The sequence below is a fragment of the Centropristis striata genome, chromosome 23 (genome assembly GCF_030273125.1).
Source record: "Centropristis striata isolate RG_2023a ecotype Rhode Island chromosome 23, C.striata_1.0, whole genome shotgun sequence".
Classification (NCBI taxonomy): Eukaryota; Metazoa; Chordata; class Actinopteri; order Perciformes; family Serranidae; genus Centropristis; species Centropristis striata.
This window is the reverse complement of record NC_081539.1, coordinates 29,405,259-29,430,687: the sequence shown is the minus strand read 5'-3', so window position 1 is coordinate 29,430,687 and position 25,429 is coordinate 29,405,259. Positions and strand designations below refer to the sequence as shown.

Sequence of the window (25,429 nt, the reverse complement as noted above, 5' to 3'; positions counted from 1 at the left end):
TATAATAACCTTGATGCATATAAAGTTTGAGCAATTACATTTTATTAAAAACATTTAAAAAACAAATATACATAAAAATGCCATTATAACAAACAAACACTCCTTTCCAGGGACCTTAAAACTGTAAATGTAAAGTTAAAAAAATGCCAAAATAGCTTTTCAGTTGTGTGCGATTCTGACGGTTTTCCTGAGCGTCCGACCAGACGTTCCCTTCCGTGGAGACGTCACGGCCTCCCTGATGTTGGCCAGCAGGCTCCTCTTGGTTTTGGGCTGCACGGGGGACTTCTGGGGGACTTTGGCAAGTTCTGCCTTGAGTGAGGCGATCTCCCGGTCCTTCTCAGTGTTCTGCTGCTGGATCTCATTCATAGATTTTGTCTTGAGGAAAAACAAACATTTAAAAACAGAAACAATTTCCTTCCTGGTGGAATCATCATGTCTCTCAGTCAAACAGTTCAAATGTTATTCTGAAAGCCATTGTAAGTTTGATTTGCCCCACTTTGTCTACACTGCAAAAAATATCTGTAGATTTTACGGTGAAAAACTGCTAAACCATGACAGTAAAAGACCATAAAATGATAAACGGGTTAATTCAGTTTCAGTAACAATGAAACACCGTAAATGTACATATCAGCCAAAACATTATTTTTTACATTTTTATTTATTTTTTAAATACATAACTCCACTGTAAAATACGTGTTTGTAGCAAAAAATATGTACAAACCATCATTTTTGCATTCATTTTTTGTAAAAATATTTTTTCTCTCTGTTAAATGTACTAAACACCATATCTCCAACAGAAATAAACTGTAATATTTAATGGTAAAATCTTTAATTTAGGCAGCATTTATAAAGTATTTTCTTGTTAATTATATGGCAGAACAAAGTTTCTTTTGATGGAAAAACTTTATTTATACGGTAAAATATGGACTTAAATGGCAATCTTAAATGTGAAATCAACAGTGCTAATATCATTATACCGTAATGGTACAAAAAGTCGCACCGTATTTATTGCGGTAAAGTTCTGGCAACCACGGCTGCCGGTTTTTTACCGTAAAAACAAAAGTCTTTTTTTTAACAGTGTACTCACCTGATCATCAAACTTTATCTGTAAAACCTCTAGACTGGCTGATTTCTCGAGGAAGCCATCTCGGACCATTTGTAGCGTTTCATTCATCTCCAACAGCCTTTTCTCTAAGGACAAAATCAACTGAAGCAAAGATTACATTTTAGACTGTGCAAGTGATCATGTAACAAGAATGAGCCAAAGTTTAACTGCAGAATTTAAATGTCCTTGTTACCCTTTGTTTGTCCTCACACATCCCCTCTAGGGCACATTTCTCTTTGAAGAGCCGTTTGCATCGATCATCCACTGTGGGGAGAAAATCAGCTGAGTGAAGCTTATTGCCCTAAAAAAAGGCTGTTGCTTTGGTGAAACTAAAAACCCTGAAAGAGGCAAAGTTTTAAGACAAAAACCACAGTGTCATGGTCGAAGCCTAGCTGCAATCACAAGGTAGATAAGCCCTGTTTTACTGTCCATTTCAACATTTACAAAAATAAACATGGTGCTGTTGGCTTTTACCTGAACCATTTTTTAAAGATTTTTCTGCTCATGCATCTTAGTGTTATTACATCCTCTCTTTTATTTATTTGCTACTATTTATTGTTTTAGCCAGCCAGCCGTCATTATTGACTTACTTTTTTTATTCTTTTTTTTTATTATTATATGTATCTTTTTATCTTTTATTTTATCCTACTTTATCCTTTATGTAATTTATTTCTAACCTGCCTCGAGTATTTCCTCACTGCTCCATGTTGAGATGCCGCTTCTTCAGTTCGTGCTTTGTTTTTATTATCATTATTTTTTTTTTTTTTTTTTTAAAGCGCTTTGTGTTGCATCTCGCTTGTATGAAAAGTGCTATACAAATAAAGTTATTGATTGATTGACTGTAAAACTAGTGATTAAGACCATAAACTAACTAGGAAAATGTTTACCGAGATAATAAATCAGATGAGAAGTAGGCGCATTTTGTCAGACTATACAACCAGTGGAGTAGCCCCCTGCTGGTCATTTGATATAATGCAGGTTAAAGGAACATGCACATGGGCTTTCAGACCTGAAAGTTGCAACACAGCATACTAAATACACAAAATATATAAATAAAGATGGAAATAAGCTAAATTAATGGTTTTATTCAAAGTGTCAGGAAATTGACTTCTTTTGAATCACTTTGATATTAAAAAAGGTTCATTTCCTTAACCCTCTACGGTACGCATTATGATGCAAATTAGGAGTTTGTTTGGAGTGTTTTGTTTGTCTTAAAATAGACTAAATAAACATAATCCGAAGACATTTTATACATTTTTTTTTTTTTTAAATGTAAAAAGTTTTTGGGGTTTGTTGCTCATAGGCAACATTCTGCCATAACATGAACAAGTGAAAAAGAAAGTTTTTGTTTCAATTTTAACATAATTTATTTAATAAACATGTGTAAAAGATTCAGTAGCTTCAACTGGGTACAATACATAACATTTTAAATTTAAAAACATTATGAAATGAAGTTTTTAACCGGTTTCTTGTCTTAATGTTGCCTGTAGGAAACATTGTACAACGACCCATTGAAATGAATGTCTTGAACAATCTTACTCACATATTAGTAGGAATATAATTTTTTTCCAGGTGGAAAAGGGCCAGAAAATGATGTTTTGAGTGATTTGTGACGCAAAATGGCAAAGCTGTTTTCTTTGGAAAAGTCTGCAAAAAAGGGTTTCAATATGGCCTCCTGGAGGTCATGTGACAAATCAAAGCATTGCTATTGGTTCCCTAGACTCTTCCCTCTTTTTAAAGTATTGCATCACTCAAAAACATGCATTGTATAAATTTGACAGGCAAAAAATGGGTATGTTGCCTGAGGGCAACACCATACTATAGAGGGTTAACCCTTTGATGCACAACATGGGTCTAAAGTGACCCGACTGAGTTTTTATTTTTCTATATCTTTGCAATAAATTAATTTAATCATTTAGTATTCCAGGTTTTCCTCAATCAATTTGTTTTTGATTATCATACATCCTAATTTTTTGTTTTTCATTTCTTACTTTTTGCATAAAAACCCTTTTTTTTTATCACTACGCTTCTAATGCACAACATGGGTCAAAAATGTAATTATGGGGTATTGTGTGTATAATTTTAAGGAAAAATTAATTTAATCAATTTTGGAATAAGGCTGAAACATAAAAAAAATGTGGAAAAAGTGAAGCGCTGTGAAAACCTTCCAGATGCACTGTATGTGTGACAAAATTATACTTAAATATGTTAAATATATTAAATATATGAGTGTGGAAAGTAACTATTTGAAACAAATTACTATTATTATTGTATTAGGTCATTTAATTTTAAATCAAATTTGGATGAATGAGTCATTTTTGACCCATGTTGTGCATTAGGAGGGTTGTCCATATGTTGTGCATCAAAGGGTTAAAGAGACAGGTCTTGAGCCATGTGTATGAATAGACAGCATGCTAACCTGCTGCTTCTGTTCCTTTAGATGCTGGACTCTGGCAGGACTTGTCTGCTGTTGGAACTGGACACACTCCTCCTCCGATACTGGACGTTAGGATCTCCAACTCTGACACTTTACGTTTCAGGGCCTGCAAAGCCAGAGAGAGTCACAAGTAGAGTTTTGACAACAACCCAAAAACCGAACTGCTTGGTTTGGTGCGTTTCAGACCATTAAAACAGTTAATTTAATGATTTACCTCCACTTTCTCCTGTTCGGCAGTGAACTCGTCCAGAGGAACATAGTCATCTTCCAGATTGTTCATAGCAGACTGGTAGGCGTGCTCTTTGATAGCGTCCTTGTACATCTCAAAGGTGTTCTCCAGCTTTACTTGGAAGATCTCCTTCTGCTCTTCTATCTGCCGACTAAACATTCAAAGCAAAGCTCATTCACCAACTTTGGTGTAATCTTGACTTTTTGAAAGCTGAAAGCATAAAATACAGGAGAACTTGTAGCATTACAAGGCTATTTTTACAAATGAAATATAGCATACACGCGGAGTTCTTCGCTCTCCATGAGCTGCTGTAACATGGCATCTCCCATTTCCTTCCGGATCTCCATCTCCTGAACAAGGTGTCTTCTTCGCTCAGCCACCAGTTTTGTTCGCAGGCTCTCAATCATATTAACCAGCTCCTAGGAGAGATAACAGGAAAGTTACAGCAGAAAACTTTGATTTGCACAGAGAGTGCACTGAGTGATTTATCAGTGAAGGTTGAATATTCAACAACTGAAAACTAGCAGCTCTATAAGGCTGTTTTCAGGCACAGCAGTGGTTTAATTAATGCCAACATCAATTAGTTTACAGTAGCCGTGATTTAGGGTTACAATGAAATTTGATTGAATTTGATTTTTCAGTTTAAGCTATCATGTGTTTTGTAACGATGTGAATTATTCAGTTAATGTAATGTATATAATGTATACATGTAGATGGTACAGGAAAGGCAAAAATAAGCCTCGGGGCTTCAGCCTATTCATTTTTCGGTTGCTGTCTGATGGATTCTTTTGTAAAAAACATGATTTTATTTTGTCTTTGTTTTGTTTTTGATTTTTGTTGTTTTTTGTAACCGAAATAAAGCATTCATTCATTCAATTCCACCTCTTGTTACGCAAGTTTCTCTCTTCAAAATCTACATAGAAATTCTAGATGATACACAACTAATGACATTGCTGATATTTAGCAGTTAATATTACGTTCATCATAGTTTAAGGCAGTGGTTCTCAACCTTTTTGAGTCGCGACCCCCAATTTAACATGCATGTTGTCTCTTCAGTTTTACTGGTTTCAAGCTTTCGTTTGCCAGCACTTCGGAGCAAATGACACACTCTGGATATTCTGTGTTGTTTTTTGTCATGCATGAAAAGCCAAACTTCAAGAAGTGGGGCTGATATTTACGGAGCCTAGCCGGTGTCGGACCCACCGCCCTCCGTTTCCCGGCTGGTGGTCCCGTTAGGCTTTCTGCTGCTAGACCTTTGACCCCTGCTACTGCTGCTGACCCCAGTCTGGAGCTTTTCTTTGCAGCCATCACTTCATTTTTCCAGCATCAATTATAACTAGCAAACTGCAGCTGCGGGTAAGCAAAAATGTGCCAGTTTTTTTTTTTCTTACATTTAGTCATTTATCAGAAGCTTTTATCCAAAGCGACTTACAGGAAGAGTAAAAGCAAACAATCAAGGTATAGTGCAATAATAATTAGTGCATCAATAAATGCTAGTGACATTTCTTTGAAGAGTAGAATTATCGTGTGGTGCTATCGTTCTTAGTTTATTTTTTCCGCTGTGTTCACTGAACAGAATCTGACGCGCACCGTTCAGATCATGCAAACTCAGTTGATATGATGACTTTTGGACAAATAATGAAGCAGACAACAACTAAAACATCTCCCTTTCTGAAATTATGTAATTTAATATTAATTTTGTGCATTTATATTTTTTCCAAAATGATTTGGCGACCCCCAGAAATCATCTCGCAACCCCAAATAGGTTGAGAATGGCTGGTTTAAGGTGTTACTTTGCTAATGTTTGTCAATCAGCACTGAAGAAGTATAGCTGATGGAAATGTCAGTTTTGCAGGTATGTGGTCATAATCCAAATATTGAAAAAAAATGAAATTTTGACCTGACCAAAAGTTGAGATCATCCAAGATTTACAGTTCATCCTGCAGAGAACATGAATAAGTACCAAACAGCAATCTCATACAACATGTCAACCTCATGGTGGCACTACAATCCACCTTGTCCCCCTTGAAGCCATGAATGGCTGAATATCTATCAAATGTCATAAATTACAGTTGGTGTTTGACCTCCCAAGTAAAATGCATGGTACCTATTCCAGTACTACAAATACATAGTCAGGCGGCTTAGCTAAATAAAGGGGACACGCTGGACAAAAGCACCACATTTTTTCCACGTGCTCTCTATCACCATAGGTTTCAATTTTTGGTAGGAGCCACTTCATCAAGATGGCCGATCCAAGATGGCACCCATATAAAGTCTATGAGAACCAATACATCTTCCAAGCCACTCAGAAGGTCAATCTTGGTGTCAAAATCTACATTTTCTGGGTCAAGGAATCATTTAAAGCTGTTGAGAACATCACTAGATGATTATTTGATCAAATAGAAATGTTCATTTTCACCCAGACTGGTAGGCAACTCGCTTCAAGTGCTGCAGCAGAGAATCTTGAGCTGAAAATGTTTGGAATCTAATAATTATGTAAATACATGGCCAAAATGAACATATTTGATCATCTACTGATATTCTCAGTAGCTTTAAATTATTCTTTGACCCAGAAAATGTAGATTTTGACACTAAGATTGACCTTCTAAGTGGCTTAGAAGATATACTGGTTCTCATAGATTTTATATGGCTGCCATCTCTGATCTGCAATCTTGATGATTGGCTCCTACCAAAAATTGAAACCTATAGTGATGGAGAGCATGTGGAAAAAATGTGGTGCTTTTGTCCGACGTGTCCCCTTTCTTCCCAAATCTGGTCCTAAACCGCCGGACTAACAATTTGAGTGTATCTAAAGAACTGAATTGCTGAAACAATTATGAAAATAATGTTTGAATGGTGAAGTAATTTTACATTCTGTGGCAGCAAAGACATGTCCGCCTCATCTTCATCGTCCAGCAGCTCATCCTCAGACAGGTAGCTCTCCAGGGCCTCGCTGTCGATCACACCGTTCCTCACCAGAGGTTTTCCATCACGGCCGACCAGACAAGGAGACAGAGATCCCAGAGGCTTGTCAGGGATCACCTGCACCACCTACACACAGCACAGGCAGGATTAGTGCTGATGGAGAGCCACTCACTGTGCAAACCCTCACACTAGTATATACTCAGACCAGTGGTGGAAGAAGTATTAGGATCTCTTACTTAAGTAAAAGTACTAATAAAACACTGAATTTACTCCACTACAAGTAAAAGTCCTGCATTCAAAACATACTGAAGTAAAAGTACAAAAGTATCAACATCAAAATGTACTTAAGTATCAAAAGTAAAAGTACACGTTATGCAGAGTGGACACACTCAGATTGTTTTATATGTTCTAAATATATTATAAGATTATTTGTATTGATGCATTTATACAAGTAGCATTTTAATGTTGTCCAGATAGGACTAATTTTAACTACTGAACACACTTATGTTTTATAAATTTGTAATCATATTAAATCTTTTTTTCATGTTGAATCTGAAAAGTAACTAAAGCTCTCAGCTAAATGTAGTGGAGTAGAAGTGTAAAGTTACATAAAATGGAAATACTCAAGTAAAGTACAAGTAACTCAAAATTGTACTTAAGTACAGTACTTGAGTAAATGTACTTAGTTACTTCCCACCACTGACTCTGACTAACCTGTTTGGCAACAGCAGAGAACTTCATCACATGGAGAGTCTCGTCGTAGGTGGAAGCACACTGGTTGATGTTGACGATCATCGAGGCTTTTCCTTTGCCGCAGAAAACGGCCTGGAAGAGCTTGGTGAGTTTACTCTCTCTGAAGGGAATGTAGCTGCTCTTCATTCTGGTGGACAACATAAAAGATGGCATCAATGCCAAAGGCACATGTTGGAGGGTTTTAGCAATGCAAGAAGATCTTAATCATCTCAGTTGCTTTGCTTCGCGCAGTGGCGGTTCTACACAGGGGCCTCCAGGGGCCACTGCCCCTGTGAAGAAGCCTTTGGCCCCTGCGTCAAATTAATAATAAAATCAATTTATAACAATGAACAATTCTAACCTTTTTTTTGTTCAAACAATATCTCATTGTACACAAAAGGAACCCAGAATGTGTACATTGTATAATAGTTTAACTCTATGGAGTCTCATAGGACTATTTTGTCCATTTTTGAATCCTTTTCATGTCTTTACATGTCTTTGTAAGTCATTTTGTGTCTTTTTTTGGTAATTTTGTGTCTGTTGTGTCTTTTTTAGTTATTTTGTGTCTTTTTTTTGTCATTTTGTGTCTTTTTTGTCATTTGGTGTCATTTATGTGTATTTTTTGTGTCTGTTTTAGTTATTTTGTGTCTTTTTTTGGTCATTTTGTGTCTTTTTTGTCATTTTTATGTCTTCTGCGTTTTTTTTGTTGGTTATTCTGTCTTCTCATTTTGTGCCTTTTTCTGTCATTTTGTGTCTTTTTTGGACATTTGTGTCTTTTTTTGGTAATTTTGTGTCTGTTGTGTCATTTTTAGTTATTTTGTGTCTTTTTTAGGTCATTTTGTGTCTTTTTTTGTCATTGGTATCATTTATGTTTCTTTTTTGTGTCTGTTTTAGTTATTTTGTGTGTTTTTTGGTCATTTTGTGTCTTTTTTTGCCATTTTTATGTCTTCTGTGGGTTTTTTTTTTTGTTATTCTGTCTTCTCATTGTGTATTTTTTTGGTCATTTTGTGTCTTTTTCAAGACATTCAAAGATTTTGAATGCTTAAATATCATCTTTGCCATTTTTTCATGTGCTAATGTGCCCCTCTGATTAAACACTGGCCCCTCCTTGGCCCCCACAGTAAAACTGGTCTAGAACCGCCACTGGCTTCACGAGTCAGACAAATACTTGAAGCTGGTGACTTGTGACTGTACCTGTCAGTCTGACTGTTGCGGAGGGCAGTGATGCATTTCCCCAGAATGAGCAGGGAGTTGTTTATGTTCCCCGCCTCCTTCAGCCTCTCCCCGATTGTCTTGGTTTTGTTGCATCTTTCTGAGCCAGCCAGGTCACACAGAGAAAACCTGAGAAACACAAATAAAGTTATTTTCTGTTGCTCATTTTATAGTGCCGGAGCCATCAAATCAAGTGCAAACACCTTTAAATTTAGTTCAATAACTTCTTCCAAGCAGTAAAGCTCTGAATCAACCACTAAAACAAAAGCGTCCACACATACACTACTGGTCAAAAGTTTTAGAACACACCAACTTTTCCAGAATTTAATTGAAAATGATGCAGTTTAATGTCTCAGTGTACTCTGAAATTAATGCACATTTGCAACATTTAAAATTCTTTTGTGTTTTGAAAGTAAAAAGATTCAAAATCACATTTTATGTTGGACTAAAGGACTAAAAAAAGACACAAAATGACCAAAAAAAGACACAAAATGACTTACAAAGACATGAAAAGAATTCCAAAATGGACAAAATAGCCCAAGACTCCATAGAGTTAAGTTGTTAACCCATTTCTTGTTCCCTGAAAAAGACCTACTTGTATAATTCTGAAATGTACATTATTTTTCAGTTTTGGTTAAGCTTACCTTTTTTTATTTACCTCTGGCAGTTCACCACTTACCTTTGGACCCTTTCAAGCTGTTCATTTGACTTGAACTGCTTGAATTTCAATAAAAAAACTGGAAAAATTGGGCTGTTCTAAAACTTTTGACCAGTAGTGTACTTCAAACACAAAAACATGAATATTCATGATGCCACTGTCAGATACTTACTCTGAGATCCTCTGAACTGTGCTGCCATCGATCTTCAGTAGCTTCATGGTAAATATGCTGTGGCTGTAAGGAAAGCCCATGTGAGTTTTGGAAACAGAACCACAGAAAGATTATAAAATTAAAAGTTTGCCTTCTGCTAGATGACTGGTTCATCTTTGTGGCTGCAGCACTTCTGTTTTTGTTTCCAAACTGTAGCAGCTTGGAGGCTTCTCCCAGGGTCTGGATGTTAATCCACCGCAGATCTGAATCATACACAACACACATTGTTCTTCAATGACATTTTAAGCCATGACCAAAAAGGTGAGCTACTGGTGTATTCCTACCAGTGGTGGAATGTAACTAAGTACATTTACTCAAGTACTGTACTTAAGTACAATTCTGAGATATTTGTACTTTACTTGAGTATTTCCATTTTATGTTACTTTATACTTCACTACATTTTGAGGCAAATATTGTACTTTTTACTCCACTATATTTAGCTGCCAGTTTTAGTTACTTTTCAGTTCAAGATTTAACATAAAAACATAATTAATATGAAATGTTTGCCAACATGTTAACATGTTTCAAATTGATCATCATAAGAGTATATTAAGTTGTTAAAATGAGCCCTACCTTGAGAAAATTAAAGCGGTCCGTACATAAATGCATCAAAAATAATAACCCAACAATATATTTTTAGAATATATGAAACAATCTGAGTGGGTCCATTCTGCATAATGAGTACTTTTACTTTTGATACTTTAAGTACATTTTGATGCTGATGCTTCTGTACTTTTACTTCAGTAAGTTTTGAATGCAGGACTTTTACTTGTAGTGGAGTCATTTCACAGTGTTGTATCAGTACTTTTACTTAAGTAAGGGATCTGAATACTTTTTCCACCACTGATTCCCACCAACATCAACATGTGATAAAGTGAAGCCCACACCCTTAACATAAGCATTTCCAGCGCCGTCATCACACACTCGAAGAGCAGCGCGTTTCTTGGACTTGGAGCAGAGGGTTGAAGGTTGAAGCAGATCATACACACACTCATTGTAGATTTCAAAGAATGCCACCCATAATGCAAACTGGCTGCTGCCTGCTTCTGTTGGGTTGCTTGCCAACGCTAAACAAAGAAGAACATACAGACAACATCAAATTTAACAACTTAAAGCTTAAACTGCATTTTAAATACAAGACACTACAAGCCAAGTTGTATTTTTTGGCCTAAAACAGTGATTTAAGTTAGTAAAACTTGGAAATATAAATCATTGACATTTAGGGCAATAATGTAAGTTAGCACAACAAAGGAAGCCAGTTGTCTGCTCAAAAACAAGTTGGTGAGTTGTTGTTACTTATATCTTTAAGTTGGGGTTCACAACAAGGGACAATAGTTCTGCTAACTCTTATTTCTTTGTTGTGAAATGCGGGAAAGCGGTGAAATTCATTAGGGAAAGCAGCTAACTGATGCTATCGGCTAACTGATGCTAGAGGCTAACTGAGGCTATCGGCCAACTGAGGCTAGTGGCTAACTGAGGCTAGTGGCTAAGTGATGCGAGCGGCTAACTGACGCGAGCGGCTAACTGATGCTAGCGGCGCTGCTTGTACGTGAATAGCCATTAGCGTATCAATGCTAACTCAAAATTGACATTTCATAGCAGCATTACAATCGTGCCAATTCAGCACATTGCAGAAGTTAGCAGAAGTAAGGATTAAAAGTTATTACAATGTAAAATTATAAGTTAGTACAACTTACAGTTGAGTTGACAAAAATCAGAATTCAGAGTTGAGCAAACTCAAAAACAAAACTTAAAATATTTAGTTTAATTGTCCAACTTAAAATTTTATCAAAGTTTGTTGCCTTGAAATTTTGAGTTCACCCAACTTTTCTTTTTTTGCAGTGTGAGTAGAATTAGTAAGGGCTACCGGATTGTTGGTAGGACAAAGAGGAGGATGAGGAACTGGTGGAGGATCGGGACTCTAAACCACCACTGGCTCTGAGAGGATCAGACTCCTAGATGAGAGCAAACAAATATGCATGTTATGGCATTAGTTGCAGAGCATTAATTAAAAATTCTTAGCAGTATTTTTGGACAAAGCCTGAAGACACATCTCTAATTGGATATTATTGTCTCACTTCTTTGACTGAAACCAAAATGGCAGCTTTAGCACTTCTCTCCTGCTTGACTTGGTCAGGATCCAGATATTGTGCATCATTCCTGAGATAAGGTTTCAGGTCCATCCCCTCATACTGATGGACTCCTATGTAGTGAAATGTGGCATCCAGCACTCGTGGAAGTATTCCCGGGTCTTTTGGAGTCCCTAAAATATTGAACAACACACTTAGACTGGGAGAACAACTTCATAGCACTAATAGTCTAGATGGATTTCAGAATAAAGGCCTCCTATAAGAAGTGAGGAGCATTTATGGGTACAAGTCGGGAACCGGCCTACCTTACATATCTCAAGGGTGCTGAGTCCAAAAAAAATGGTTCCCAAGCGAAATTTTGAGTTTTTGACCTTCTAATTTGTATATCAAATGGCCACCAAATTGCCCATCTTGCACAGTCATTGGACCATTTCCCCTTAGTTTTTTTGTAAGTAGGCAATCAAGGTGAGGAAATTAAGTTTCTGGATCGCATATATATATATATATATATATATATATAAATATACATAAAAAAGACACTGAGCCTCCACTATATTCTTGCTCTGACCCTAGACTATAGATCCAGAAACTTAATTTCCTCATCTTGATTGCCTACTTACAAAAAAACTAAGGGGAAATGGTCCAATGACTGTGCAAGATGGGCAATTTGGCCGCCATATTGATATGCAAATGAGAAGGTCAAAAACTCAAAATTTCGCTTGGGAACCATTTTTTTTTTGGATTCAGCACCCTTGAAATAAGTAAAGTAGGCCGGTTCCTGACTTGTACCCATAAATGCTCCTCACTTTCACTTTTTGGACAATTCCGTCTAGACTATAATGAAAGTATCCGTCTGGTTTCAGTCTTTACCTTGGATTGTGTAGGTTTTCCCAGCATTGGTAACTCCATAACTGAATATCAGTGCATTGTTCCCATCCAAGAAATCAGACGTTTGACTTTTGACAGTGTCCTCAAATAGCTCAGACTGTGTTGTCTCTGGTCCAAATATCTAAAAGCCAACAGAAAGATGGTTGGTTAGTTTAGAATGTATACAAGTGCATGTCCAAAAAACATATCCAGAATATTAAAAGGAATAAATGCATAAGAGAGCTATGGACATGCAAAAGGCCCAACCACCTCTCCTACACAGTAGCAGGGCGTGAAGCAGAAAAAAAAAATGTATCAAAATAAAATATAATACAAAATGTATTACAAAATATAAATGTAAATCATCTCGCGACCCCAATTGGGGTCCCGACCCCAAGGTTGAGAATAGCTGGCTTAGAGTACCTTGCTCAAGATTTACTGGGTTGAGACCAACAATGAATTGCTAAATCATTACGAGGATGGAAGATTCTGGTGTATCTACTGAAAAGGAAGTGGAGTTTTAAGCCAAGAGAGGCTATACTAAAAAAATAATACTTAAAATAATAATTAAAATATTAAATACCCTAATGAACCATCGGTCACTAAATGCTACAACATCTCAACAAAAAGCAGCTATGTGTGTGTCCTAGTATGTTTTCTTCATATAAATGAACTCTAAAACAGCTTGAAAACTGCCAAAATTACAATTTACTTTGAAAAAGAACCACCAACACAAGTTATATTGTTGGTCAATAATATACATAGCAAAATAAATTAGAATCTGGACTGCCTATAGTACCTTATATCACTGATTTCACCATAAACTCAGACTATAACATTTCTAAACTGATAAGATGAATTCATCCTCTTATAAATAAAAAGTTGAATTCATAAGCAACAAAAAACATAGTTGATTAATTTTATTTACTCAGATGTTTTGCTGCTAAAGCCTTACTAGGTCTCATATCTGACCAGTGGCTTATTGTGGCTAATTTAGCTAACATACTGTGTTGTCTCTGGTCCAAATATCTAAAAGCCAACAGAAAGATGGTTGGTTTGTTTATAATGTATACAAGTGCATGTCCAAAAACCATATCCAGAATATTAAAGGAATAAATGCATAAGAGGGCTATGGACATGCAAAAGGCCCAACCACCTCTCCTACATAGTAGCAGGGCGTGAAGCAGAAAAAAAATGTATGTATCAAAATAAAATACAATACAAAATGGAATAAATAAAGCACAAAATAGCAAGAAGCAGATGTTATCAGTGTTTAGCCTGTTGGTGTGTCTCTTTATGGATATTTTGTGTTGGTTTGTAGTTGTTTGGTCTTTTTGTGTCTTTCTGGTCATTGCATGTCTCTCTGTTGTCATTTTTTGGTCATTTTGTCTCTCGTTATGGTTGTTCTGCCCCATTTCATAGTCGTTGTGGTTGCTACGTGGCTCTTTGAGTGACATTTTGCAGGTCAATGCCAGGAGGACCCGTGAAACTTTGGGCCCCTTGGCCTGTCCCAGGTAGAGCTGTTCAGTGATGTATCCATGACTGGGAGGTCTAACTCATGTTGAGGCAGATATATAAACAGTACAACTTCAAACGTTGCTGACCTGTGAGAAGGAAAACTTGTGCAGTGACATGCCGATGCCTTTCTCGCTGCTCTTCATGGTTGCAGAACCTTTTGGTGCATTCAGTGTCACTATCTGACTGTTTTCAATCACTACACAGCCCTGAGGAAAAGATTAAAGAGCATTTAATCGCATCAAAATTATGGTAAGAAAAGGTGTGTTAGTAAAAAAAAAAAAAAAAAATCTTATTTGCATATTGCCAATTTGATTTTTCTGATCTAAATATCAGATCATAGTATAAATATGTCAGTTCTGACACACATGGATATTTGTATTAAGGATTGAACATTCCCCTTATTTTTGCATCATTACAGAAAGCTGAAATTTAACATGTCATATAAAGTTACCCTATAATAAATAAGAATATTTATCGTTAGCCTCATAGCATAATTGCCTAAGTCATTTTTTGGCCAAATTGTGATATCTGCCTAACTTTACTCTCCTACTACTGCTGCATCTTTCTGCCTTATTGCCTCTCAACCTATCAGAACACTTGTTAGAGTCCAAAATCACTTTCTGCCTTAGTCATCTCCTTGACTTACATACAAACCAAACTACATTATTTATATGTAAGAGAAAAATTGCCTTAGTCAGGGCATATTCTGCCTAAGTCACTTTTATCTGTTATGAAATCGATGTGTTTAATTTTTTATGCAAACTTGTTCACACTTCTATTTGAACTTACTGTTACAATATCAATTAAAAATACCAATGGGCTCACTAAAAATTGTGTTTTTTCTTGTTTTCCGAAAATGTTCAAATATGACTTAGGCAAATATGCTATGAGGCTAACGATATGTATAAAGTTACCCTATAATAAATAAGAAAATACATATATATTTTTTAAAGGGACACATACCATTCAGCCACCACCCAAGTATGTTTGTGCAGTCCCTGACCTCGGTGGAAATCAGATACATAATATAAACTAGTTTACTAACTAAAAATTAGCATTATTTTAGCTTCAGTACAGATAAACATGGTCTGTGTAGCATTGTGGACTGGTGTTGGTCACGTTCATTGTTCTGATTGTCAGCTAATGTAATTGAGCACTAGATGACTCTCTCATAGCAGCAGAATACTGAACCTGGTCCTCCTTGTCAGAGCGTTCCTCTCTAGAGAAGGGCCGGACTCTGAGGTAGACTCTCATGGTCTGTTGCTCAGCACTACCTGGCTGTTCAGTCTACAAACAAAGAAGACAATCAGACAACAAACTGAACCCATAAGAACCAAGGTTATTATAGTTAACGAAAAATAACGAAATAACGAAAACTAGAATTGAAAAAACATTTTCGTTAACTGAAATAAAAATAAAAACTAGAGTTTTTAAAAAAACGATAACTGAAACTGTTTTTTGTGGTTACAAAACTAACTAAAACTAACTAAAATTATAGTGAAAATGTCCTTAGTTTTCGTTTTTTTGTCAACTTTTTCCATTCATAATTCAGTGTTTCTATTTGAACATGCAACACATGGTAAATATGTTTACTGAGACTTGAATGTTTACACTAGAACCAAAATTCAAATCACCTGGAACTGTAAGAGTTAATAACATTATTGGGGCTGAGATGGATAAACCAAAGGAAATAAAGGCAAAAAATGTTATGACCTCTTTGAATCTGGCACCCAACATATAGCCCATTAAAAAAAAACTAAAACTAACACTAAAACTAATAATAACTAAACTAAAACTAAACATTTTCAAAAAAAAAAACTAAACTAAAACTAAAAAGCTCACTCTAAAAACTAATTAAAACTAACTGAATTTGAAAACAAAAATTCACAACGAAATTAAAACTAAAACTAATGAAAAATCCAAAACTATTATAACCTTGATAAGAACCCATGGTGACACGTGTGTAACAAACACTTTAAATCTTCTAGAATCTCACATATTCAGCTTTATGCTTCACATTAACTCATTAAATCCCTAAGAGACACATACTCAACACCCTGGTGTGGTGGTCATGTGACTGACAAGAACTGACTTAAAAAATGTGAAAAACAAAATGCGAGTGTGACTGAAAACAGAAAAATCTAAAAAAAAAAAAGTATCTAATTTTAAAAAGCTTTTTTTTGTTACTAGGCTAAGTTTAAACCCATTTAACAATTCTAATCTGTTAATGTCCTTTATTGCATTTAACCTGTTCTTTTATATTAATTTGTTCAGGAAATATGGTCAGAAGTTACAAAATATCACTGTGACGTCAAGTTTTTTTATTTTAAAATAAGAAATACCATAAATGCCAATTGACATGTCACAGATATATCACAGATATTTGACATTTAGGGGTAGTATATATATATATATTTTTTAGTTTTAATTTTAATTTTTTTAAACATCATAAATGTGTTCTATGTGGTCTGTGGTATATCCCCCATAATTTCCTTTAAGGATAAATGGGCCTGGGTTCTTATGGGTTAAGATAAAAATCTAAGAACTAGGGTGTCCTGTATTGCATTTAACTTGTTCTGACCATATTTCTTGAACAAATTAAAGTCACATTTGATAGGCCTATGTTTTGGAGATGCAAAAGAAAAAGGCAAATTTGTGTCTCTGTCAGCAGAAAATGTGTCTATTTTTTTGCTATTTTAAAATAAGAAATATCATAAACATAAATATCATAAACATAAATACCATAAACGCTCAATGTAACATATGTGACATCACAGATCTTTAGGGGTAGTATTTTTTTTAAAAAGCATCAGAAATGTGTTCATGTGGTCCACTTATAGAACACATCCTGTAACCCTTTGATGCACAACATGGGTCTAAAGTGACCCGACTAAGTTTTTATATTCTATATCTTTGCAAAAAATTAATTTCATCATTCAGTATTCCAGGTGTTCCTCAACCAACTTGTTTTTGATCATTATACATCCTAATTTTTTGTTTTAATTTCTTACTTTTTGAATAAAAAAGTTGTTTTATCACTACGCTTCTAATACATGAGGTCATTTTTGACCCATGTTGTGCATTAGAAGGTGTTTATATGTTGTCACCAATTCACCAATTTAAAACCCGACAAAGAAGACACACATTTTAACTATCCTATTTTGTTAAATTGGTGTTTTTTCCAATGGAAATTATTATTTGGTCGCTCTAATAAGTCTCAAATGTTAAAATATGTGATTTTCCAATGTAATCTGGTGATTCTAACAACTCTTTAAAAGTTAAACCTTAAAAATAAGACAGAAATAGTGACACATATACTCAAATTGATAATTCAGTGTATCACTTTTTGTATCACTACGCTTCTAATGCACAAGGTCATTTTTGACCCATGTGTGTAAACTTGATGTAATAATACAAAAAATATTTTTCTTCATAAAGTATGAGAGGAAAAATGGATATAATGATCTGTTGTGCATTAGAAGGTGTTTATAGTTGTGCATCAAAGGGTTAAGGATAACTGGCTCTGGGCTCTTATGGGTTAATGAAGAGAAACAGAGTTTTAGGTTTTAGATCAGTCATTTTCAACAGTCAGCAGGTATTATTGGTCAGAATTACTAAAAAATCATGAAAGGGCAGTGAAAGACAATCTTAACTGTACTTCTGTTGCATGAAAACAAATAAGACAAACAGCATTACCTGCTGGTTTGGGGTGCTGGCAGGACCAGTCAAGTCCATGTCAACAAGCTGCATATCACTGTCTTCACTGGTCAAATTAACTGAAGTCATCTTGAGCCAAGGCATCTATTAATGTGCTGAACAAAGTTGTGATCAAGAGATGTTTACAGCGTCTGCCTCTTTGGGAAACAAAGGAGAAATTTTGATCTTCAAAATCACTTATTTCACCTACATGCTCTGCTGATGTTCTTCCACTGAGGATCAAGGGGAGCTGGTAATCAGTTTTAATTGAAAGCAGGTGCAAAGTCAAACAGATCATCAGAGATGACCAACCAGCTTAGAGCAGTAGTTCTCAACCTTTTTGGGTCGCGACCCCCAATTTAACATGCATGTTGTCCACGACCCCCCGCTCACTGAACAGAATCACGCACAGTTCAGATTTCCCAAAAAAGAAACAAAATGACCTAAAAAGATACAAATTGACCACAAAATAATCAAAAAAGAAACAAATTGACCAAAAAAGACACAAATTGACCACAAAATAATCAAAAAAGACACAAAATGACCAAAAAAGACACAAAATGACTAAAAAAAGACTAAAAAATCACCTAAAAGACACAAAATCACCAAAAAGACACAAAATGACCAGAAAAAGACACAAAATCACCAAAAAAAGACACAAATTGACCACAAAATGATCAAAAAAGACACAAAATAACTAAAAAAAAACACAAAATCACCAAAAAGACACAAAATCACCAAAAAGACACAAAATCACCAAAAAAAGACACAAATTGACCACAAAATGATCAAAAAAGACACAAAATAACTAAAAAAAAACACAAAATCACCAAAAAGACACAAAATCACCAAAAAAAGACACAAAATCACCAAAAAAGACACAAATTGACCACAAAATGATCAAAAGAGACACAAAAATGACACAAAATGACCAAAAAAAGACACAAAATGACAAAAAAACACAAAAAGACTAAATCACATTAACACATGAACACTTTACCACAGTGGAGACAGAGCTGACTTCCAAAATGATTTGGCGACCCCCAGAAATCATCTTGCGACCCCAATTGGGGTCCCAACCCCAAGGTTGAGAATAGCTGGACTAGAGGACCTTGCTCAAGATTTACTGGGTTGAGACCAACAATGAATTGTCAAATCATTACGAGGATGGAAGATTCTGGTGTATCTACTGAAAAGGAAGTGGAATTTTAAGCCAAGAGAGGCTATAATAGTTTTAAAATAATGAATACCCAAATCAAACATCGGTCACTTAATGCTACAACATCTCAACAAAAAGCAGCTATGTGTGTGTCCTAGTATGTTTTTCTTCATGTAAATGACATCTAAAACAGCTTGAAAACTGCCAAAATTACAATTTACTTTGAAAAACAACTGCCAACACAAGTTATATTGTTGGTCAATAATATACAGAGCAAAATAAATTAGAATCTGGCCTGCCTATAGTACCTTATATCACTGATTTCACCATTCTCCCAGACGATAACATTTCTAAACTGATAAGATGAATTCATCCTCTTATAAATAAAAAGTAGAATTCATAAGCAACAAAAAACATAGTTGATTAATTTAATTTCCTCAGATGTTTTGCTGCTACAGCCTTACTAGGTCTCATATATGACCAGTGGCTTATTGTGGCTAATTTAGCTAACATTAGTTAGCTATAGCTACACAACTTAAATAACAGAGTCAGTTACTGATTTTATCGACTTGTGTTTCTGTTACATTATGTTTTGGAATTCAACATTATTCATTTATTTCACTTTTGACCACATGAGTTTGTTATTTTTTTCCCGTTGTGTTACTGTTTTTTTAGTCATACAAAATGTGTCCTTTCTTCTTGGCTTATAGCAATATTTGCAAGTGAGAATGAGATTGGTCAATTCATTTAAATAAAGATAAATGCATTTTGCACTGTTTCTGATCAGACACCTTTTAGGGGAGTTTTTTTCTTAAATTTGCTCTTAAGACAACATTTAAGAAGATTTTATATTCACAAAGAAATTGTTATCTTTTCTCTAGTTTTTTTTTTAAGTTTTTCTCCTAAAATATAAATTGAGAACAAACAAATCTCTTAGATTTCTTTGCATATTTCTTCACAACTTTAAGAGCAGCCCCCACCAGTCTTAAAACAGCTACAGTGAAACGGTTAGTTTTGATATTTATTTATTTACTAATTTGTATGACACTTATTTGATTTCTTTAATATTTAGTTTAGACAATGTGTTAACAAATTTATTAGTTTGGCAGTTGTAGGCCTGTTCCTAGATTACACTACAGTGTAATCTTAGTAAATCACAGAGGCAGTTGTTGTATTTGATACAACTTCATTAATCACTATGAACATATTATTTAAGTAGGCCAAGTTACTGAAACCATGTCCTTACTATTATAACTTTTAGATGGAAGTTCTTTGGGTTGCAACTAGGAGCAAAATCCATCAAAAGACCTCTGAGACAGAATGGATCCTCTAACACTCCTGATCACTTCTTAATTAGACAATATTAACTAACTAGGCCTGTAATTATTTTTCTGGTGAATGATCTCAAGTTAAAAATCTAAGAAGTTCCTCTGTGCGGAAACGAAGTTCCTAAGACGTATGACAAAGAAAAAATGGTGAATAGCATTTAAGAACATTCTATTTAAAAAAAATAATTTTAAGTTTTATCTGAAGAACATTTTTGTGAATCTGGCCCCAGGTAACCCAATATGATCTAGCCTACCTATCTATTTTAAAGTGTGTTACAAGGTTCGATTTTCCAAGAATATTCAAATAGTTTCCAGCCAATATCAATGTTCAATGTGTAGGTGCTGGATGGTGTACGTACCTTATGAAAAGTAAATGTTTTATGGAGTTGCAGATGTTGTGGTCTGCATGTAATGTGAAAATTTTAAATTGCAATTCTACTTAATCTCCCACTATACGAATACATAGTGAGAATAGCTCTGCAATTAACTGAAAATTGTGCAAAACTTTCGAGACTTTAAATGTAATATAACATTTGCTTTACATGCAATATTGTAGTTTACACTATTACAATAAAATTGTAAATCTGAATTGCAAGACTGCATGAGTAATAATGTCACAGAACTGAGTTCCTAGAAAACATTTTGCCTCGTGCAAGGATTCTGGTGGTCAGGATGTTTTCAAGACTTTGGTCAACTCAACTTCATAATAGGATTTCAAAGTAAGACATTTTGATTACTAGCCCAGTAGTGACTTCATTAAAATACAAGTACATCTCTACATTTCACTGTTAAAAAGCTTCAGACATCAAGAGCCCACACAACACGTTAGTTTCGTTATCCATTTCTTTATTGAGTCTTCATCATTTATGCGTCTGCGATGGTGACTTCAACCTCTACACCTGGTTCGATGCTGATGGAGGTGATCTGCTTGACGATCTCAGATGGGCTGTGCAGATCGATCAGGCGCTTGTGGATCCTCATCTGGAAGCGATCCCAGGTTTTGGATCCCTCACCACAGGGAGTCTTCCTGGTGGTGATACGCAGAGTCTGGAGGGAGCAGGAGAAAAAACAAAAAAAAAACTAACATTTTAGCTTGGCCAGATTAAAAGAATCCACTAGACCTGACTTAATGGGTGTCAGTCCCACATTCACACTGTTTTAATGCTGTTCCAGTGAAGAACAGAAGTCCTGCTGAGGTACGTCACATTACATTCATGGTTTAATAAGCTCAGCCTTACATTTATACATTTGGCTCCTGCAAACTCAAGTCAGTTTACCTTTATTCAACGTTGACAGAGAAGCCAGCTGCTCTCACTAATGTTTATATTCTAGCAAGTTCTTCACTAATTAGTACATTACAGCAGCCATTCTGAGGTCGCTAAATCATTTTGGAAGTCAGCTCATTTTGTGTATTTTTTTGGTCATTTTGTTTCTTTTTTTTGTCATTTTCTGTCTTTTTTTTGGTCATTTGTCTTTTTTTTGTCATTTTCTGTCTTTTTTTTGTCATTTTCTGTCTTTTTTTTGTCATTTTCTGTCTTTTTTTGTCATTTTCTGTCTTTTTTTTGTCATTTTCTGTCTTTTTTTGTCATTTTCTGTCTTTTTTTTGTCATTTTCTGTCTTTGGTAAATTTTTGATAATTTTGTGGTCAATTGATTCTTTTTTTGGGTAATTTTGTGTCTTTGACAAATCACAAAGTAGCTCAGGAGGTCAGAATGGACCTTTAAACTTATAGCAAAGGACTTAGATTAAAAGGTAATAACAAAATATATAAATGCAAAGACAGATGTTTTAGTTGCTGTCTGCTTCATTATTTGTGAGTTTGTATGATCTGAACTGTGCGCGTGAGGTTCTATTCAGTGAGCGGGGGTCACGGACAACATGCATGTTAAATTGGGGTTCGCGACTCAAAAAAGGTTGAGAACTACTGCATTACACTACCAGACACTGTTTAAGGACTGAGTGCAGGACAATTTGTTGACCGTACCATTGCATTTGAGAACAATTGTAAAGCAGTTTCTGGGTTGCTGGAACATTAAACCAAATAAAACTGCTAAGGGATGTTTACATTATGGACATTAACTTTTGTTTAACTTTGCATCCAGCAGCTTCTTGTTGTCAGTCTCATGTTAACATTTATTAATGGTTAGGAGGTAGGAGAGCAGAAAAACTGAGGAGGAGTTACAAAATCTGTTACAAGCGTATTTAGTGTTTGTCAAGTGTACCACAATCTACAGGGGGACATTTTTTTTAAATTTACAATAATCCACTTAAATGCCACTTTACTATTTAACTCCAACACACAGCATCTGGCTGATTACAGACTCCAATGTACATTACAACAGAAAATATATCTTATAACAATGCATTGTATGTGCAACTGATGAAGTTCAGTACCTTGGTCGGCATGCGGACGGGTCCCTTCACCTTCAGGTTCTTCTCCTTCGCCCCACGGATCAAGTCTGCGCAGACTGATTAAAAACAAGACAAAACTTTAAAAATAGAACAGAAGCAACTTGCAACCACATCATGAAGCTTTAACAGCATGGCTCAGAATAGCGTATTTCTAGTCTTCAAGGTTAATCAGAAGAAAATTTTATCCTCATAGCACATGTCTTACAGTTCATTGTTAACAGCAACAATTTTGCTTTTTGTTACCTTTCTCCAGAGATTTGACATTGCGGCTGGTGAGGGTGATGCGGATACGGTGAATGGCGACCTCGGTCTCAACGGGTGCCTTGCCAGTGTCCTTGAAAGCCTGCAAGTGTGGGGTGGAAAAAGTTAATAATGAACCCAACATTAATGTTAAACATATAAACATATTTTAGATTACATGGGACTATAGCAAGGAAGAATATACTGTAAGTAGAGTTGTTCCAATTACGATACCAGTATCGGAAATTGCTCTGATACTGCCGAAAATGCTGCCATCAGTATCGGCGAGTACTGGAGTCCAGGCTCCGATCCGATACCACGTAATTTATTAAATTAGTAAACCATTTATGGGTTCGCTCCATTAAGCTCTGGCACAGTTCTTTGCCGCTTTTAAAAGAGTGGCGCTTTATTTATTCAAGTTGCTGTTGGACTTCCGTTTTTTTTTTTTAATACTGTTCCTTCATTTTACAATATTGTGGCTGCACTTTAATTTAAATATATTCCTAGATTTATTTATTTAAGTTGCACTGCTGCTTTGTATACCGTTTTATTGAAAAATATATGTAAAAATAAATGGCTTGGATTTGCTGTATTTATTCATGTTTTACAAAGGGTTTAACCTGATCCAGGCCTTACCACATTGATAATCATCACAGTCGTGCAGGTGTAGTATGATTATTAATTATTTTTATTTTTTTTATAATATGCTGGTATTGGCCGATACCCACAGCACAAGTATCAGAATCGGTATCGGGAGAGTAGAAATTGTATCGGAAAACATCTCTACTGTTAAGCCCTGCAGAGTTAATGTCTGGAGTATTTTGTCTTGCATATGACAGCAGCAGCACTTATTAAAATTATTAGATTTCAGGTATTATACATTTATATTTTGAGATTCAGAACAGTAACTTAATTATTCCTTCAAGTTGTTTAAGACTTCAAACATGCTGGAGATTTACGTGGAGCACCCAAACGCAGCACCAGCATACTAGCACGTGGGTCGCCTGATATAAAAATGAACTATGTTTACCCAGAAAAAATATATATATAGGTCAGTAGGACTGTAGCTAATAGAGTCTAGGTTAAACTATGGATACATTTACCATATAGAGTCTTACATTTAACTTGTCAAAGTAGTCATATAAAGGTAGTTTTAGAAATGAGGCAACAACAAAAACAGGGCAATGTATCATTAGCAAATTGATTCTATCCAACAAGACTTCCTATAGTAGTGTAATACCCTCTTTATTAATTAAAGCAACTAATGTTGAGTGACTTTTAGCGGGAGACAAGTCATGAGAAAGACTGTAGCTGTAAGTTTTAACTTAAAAGGAAAAGCAACCGGTGCTTTTAAGTATGCCGAATTATAAAAAGCGTCTTCAAGGTTCGATAAGATGTGTTTCATGTACCTACAGGTTTATAACTTCAACAACATGCAGAGTTTTATTAAAAGAGTCCAGTTTGTGGATGATGTGTGGCGGGACAGCTACGTCAAGCTCCGTTAGCTCTCGGTGCTAATGTTAGCCAACACACTGCAGAATCTCAAGTTTTGCTGTGAAAAAACGAAATACTAGAAAAAACGAGCCTCGGACAATATTGTAAAAGCTATAATAAAAAAGCACATACCATTTTGAATATTCCTGACCGACTTATTCGGGAGAAAATCAAACGAACAGCGGTGAGCCAGGAACGGAGCCACCAACGTGGTTAGCGTTTCAGGAAGAGAGCGAGCAGAGGCCGCAGGCCGCTTTATGTACTCTACATCCGGGTTCCTCACTCTTCTTCTGTGGTGTGTTGGACTCTCAGGATCAACAGCGACATCTAGTGGCTGTGACCATATATAGACATATATAGACACACACACACACAGTAATTACAACTATCTCCTACTGAACACTGACTATATATATATAGCCATATATATATATATATATATATATATATATATATATATATATATATATATATATATATATATATGGCTATGGCTGTGACTACTCAATACCTTATGTCAGTAGTTCTCAACCTTTTTGAATCGCAACCCCCAATTTAACATGCATGTTGTCTGTGACCCCCACTCACTGAACACAATCTCACACGCACAGTTAAGATCACCCAAAAAAGAAACAAAATGACCAAACAAGGAAACAAAATGACCAAAAACCCCACAAATTGACCACAAAATGATCAAAAAAGACACAAAATGACCAGAAAATACACAAAATGATCAAAAAAAGACACAAAATGACCAAAAAAGACACGAAATGACCAAGAAAAAGCCACAAAATGGCTAAAAAAGACACAAAATGTCCAAAAAAAGGAAACAAAATGACCAAAAAAGACACAAAATGATCAAAAAAGACAAAAATTAGCAAAAAAGACACAAAATGACCAGAAAATACACAAAATGATCAAAAAAGACACAAAATGACCAAAAAAGACACAAAATGTCCAAGAAAAAGCCACAAAATGACTAAAAAAGACACAAAATGTCCAAAAAAAGGAAACAAAAAGACCAAAAAAGACACAAATTGACCACAAAATGATCAAAAAAAGACACAAAATGACAAAAAAAACTCACAATGACCAAAAAAACACATTAAATGATTA

At 35.3% G+C, this 25,429-nt stretch overlaps 2 protein-coding genes and 1 non-coding gene across 3 annotated transcripts; all 3 read right to left on the bottom strand.

Annotated features, from left to right (window-relative positions):
- Nucleotides 1–25: 25 nt before the first annotated feature.
- zgc:56231 (uncharacterized protein LOC406257 homolog) lies at nucleotides 26–17,928 on the bottom strand. Its single transcript, XM_059327471.1, has 18 exons — nucleotides 17,681–17,928; nucleotides 15,176–15,271; nucleotides 14,071–14,190; nucleotides 12,470–12,608; nucleotides 11,588–11,772; nucleotides 11,377–11,464; nucleotides 10,397–10,576; nucleotides 9,601–9,712; nucleotides 9,471–9,533; nucleotides 8,623–8,769; nucleotides 7,411–7,576; nucleotides 6,643–6,822; nucleotides 4,051–4,190; nucleotides 3,757–3,922; nucleotides 3,525–3,648; nucleotides 1,299–1,369; nucleotides 1,088–1,207; nucleotides 26–375 (listed from the first exon to the last, which is right to left on the bottom strand). The coding sequence occupies exons 1-18, from the start codon at nucleotides 17,783–17,785 to the stop codon at nucleotides 160–162; spliced, it is 2,418 nt and encodes an 805-aa protein (XP_059183454.1). The 5' UTR covers nucleotides 17,786–17,928; the 3' UTR covers nucleotides 26–159.
- Nucleotides 17,929–20,992: 3,064 nt separating this feature from the next.
- On the bottom strand, nucleotides 20,993–24,602 carry rps20 (ribosomal protein S20). The gene is made up of 4 exons (XM_059327501.1): nucleotides 24,446–24,602; nucleotides 22,823–22,922; nucleotides 22,562–22,635; nucleotides 20,993–21,214 (listed from the first exon to the last, which is right to left on the bottom strand). The coding sequence occupies exons 1-4, from the start codon at nucleotides 24,446–24,448 to the stop codon at nucleotides 21,032–21,034; spliced, it is 360 nt and encodes a 119-aa protein (XP_059183484.1). The 5' UTR covers nucleotides 24,449–24,602; the 3' UTR covers nucleotides 20,993–21,031.
- Nucleotides 22,708–22,776, bottom strand: LOC131962500 (small nucleolar RNA U54). The gene has a single exon (XR_009389938.1). It is a non-coding gene; the product is annotated as a small nucleolar RNA U54 (small nucleolar RNA).
- Nucleotides 24,603–25,429: the final 827 nt, after the last annotated feature.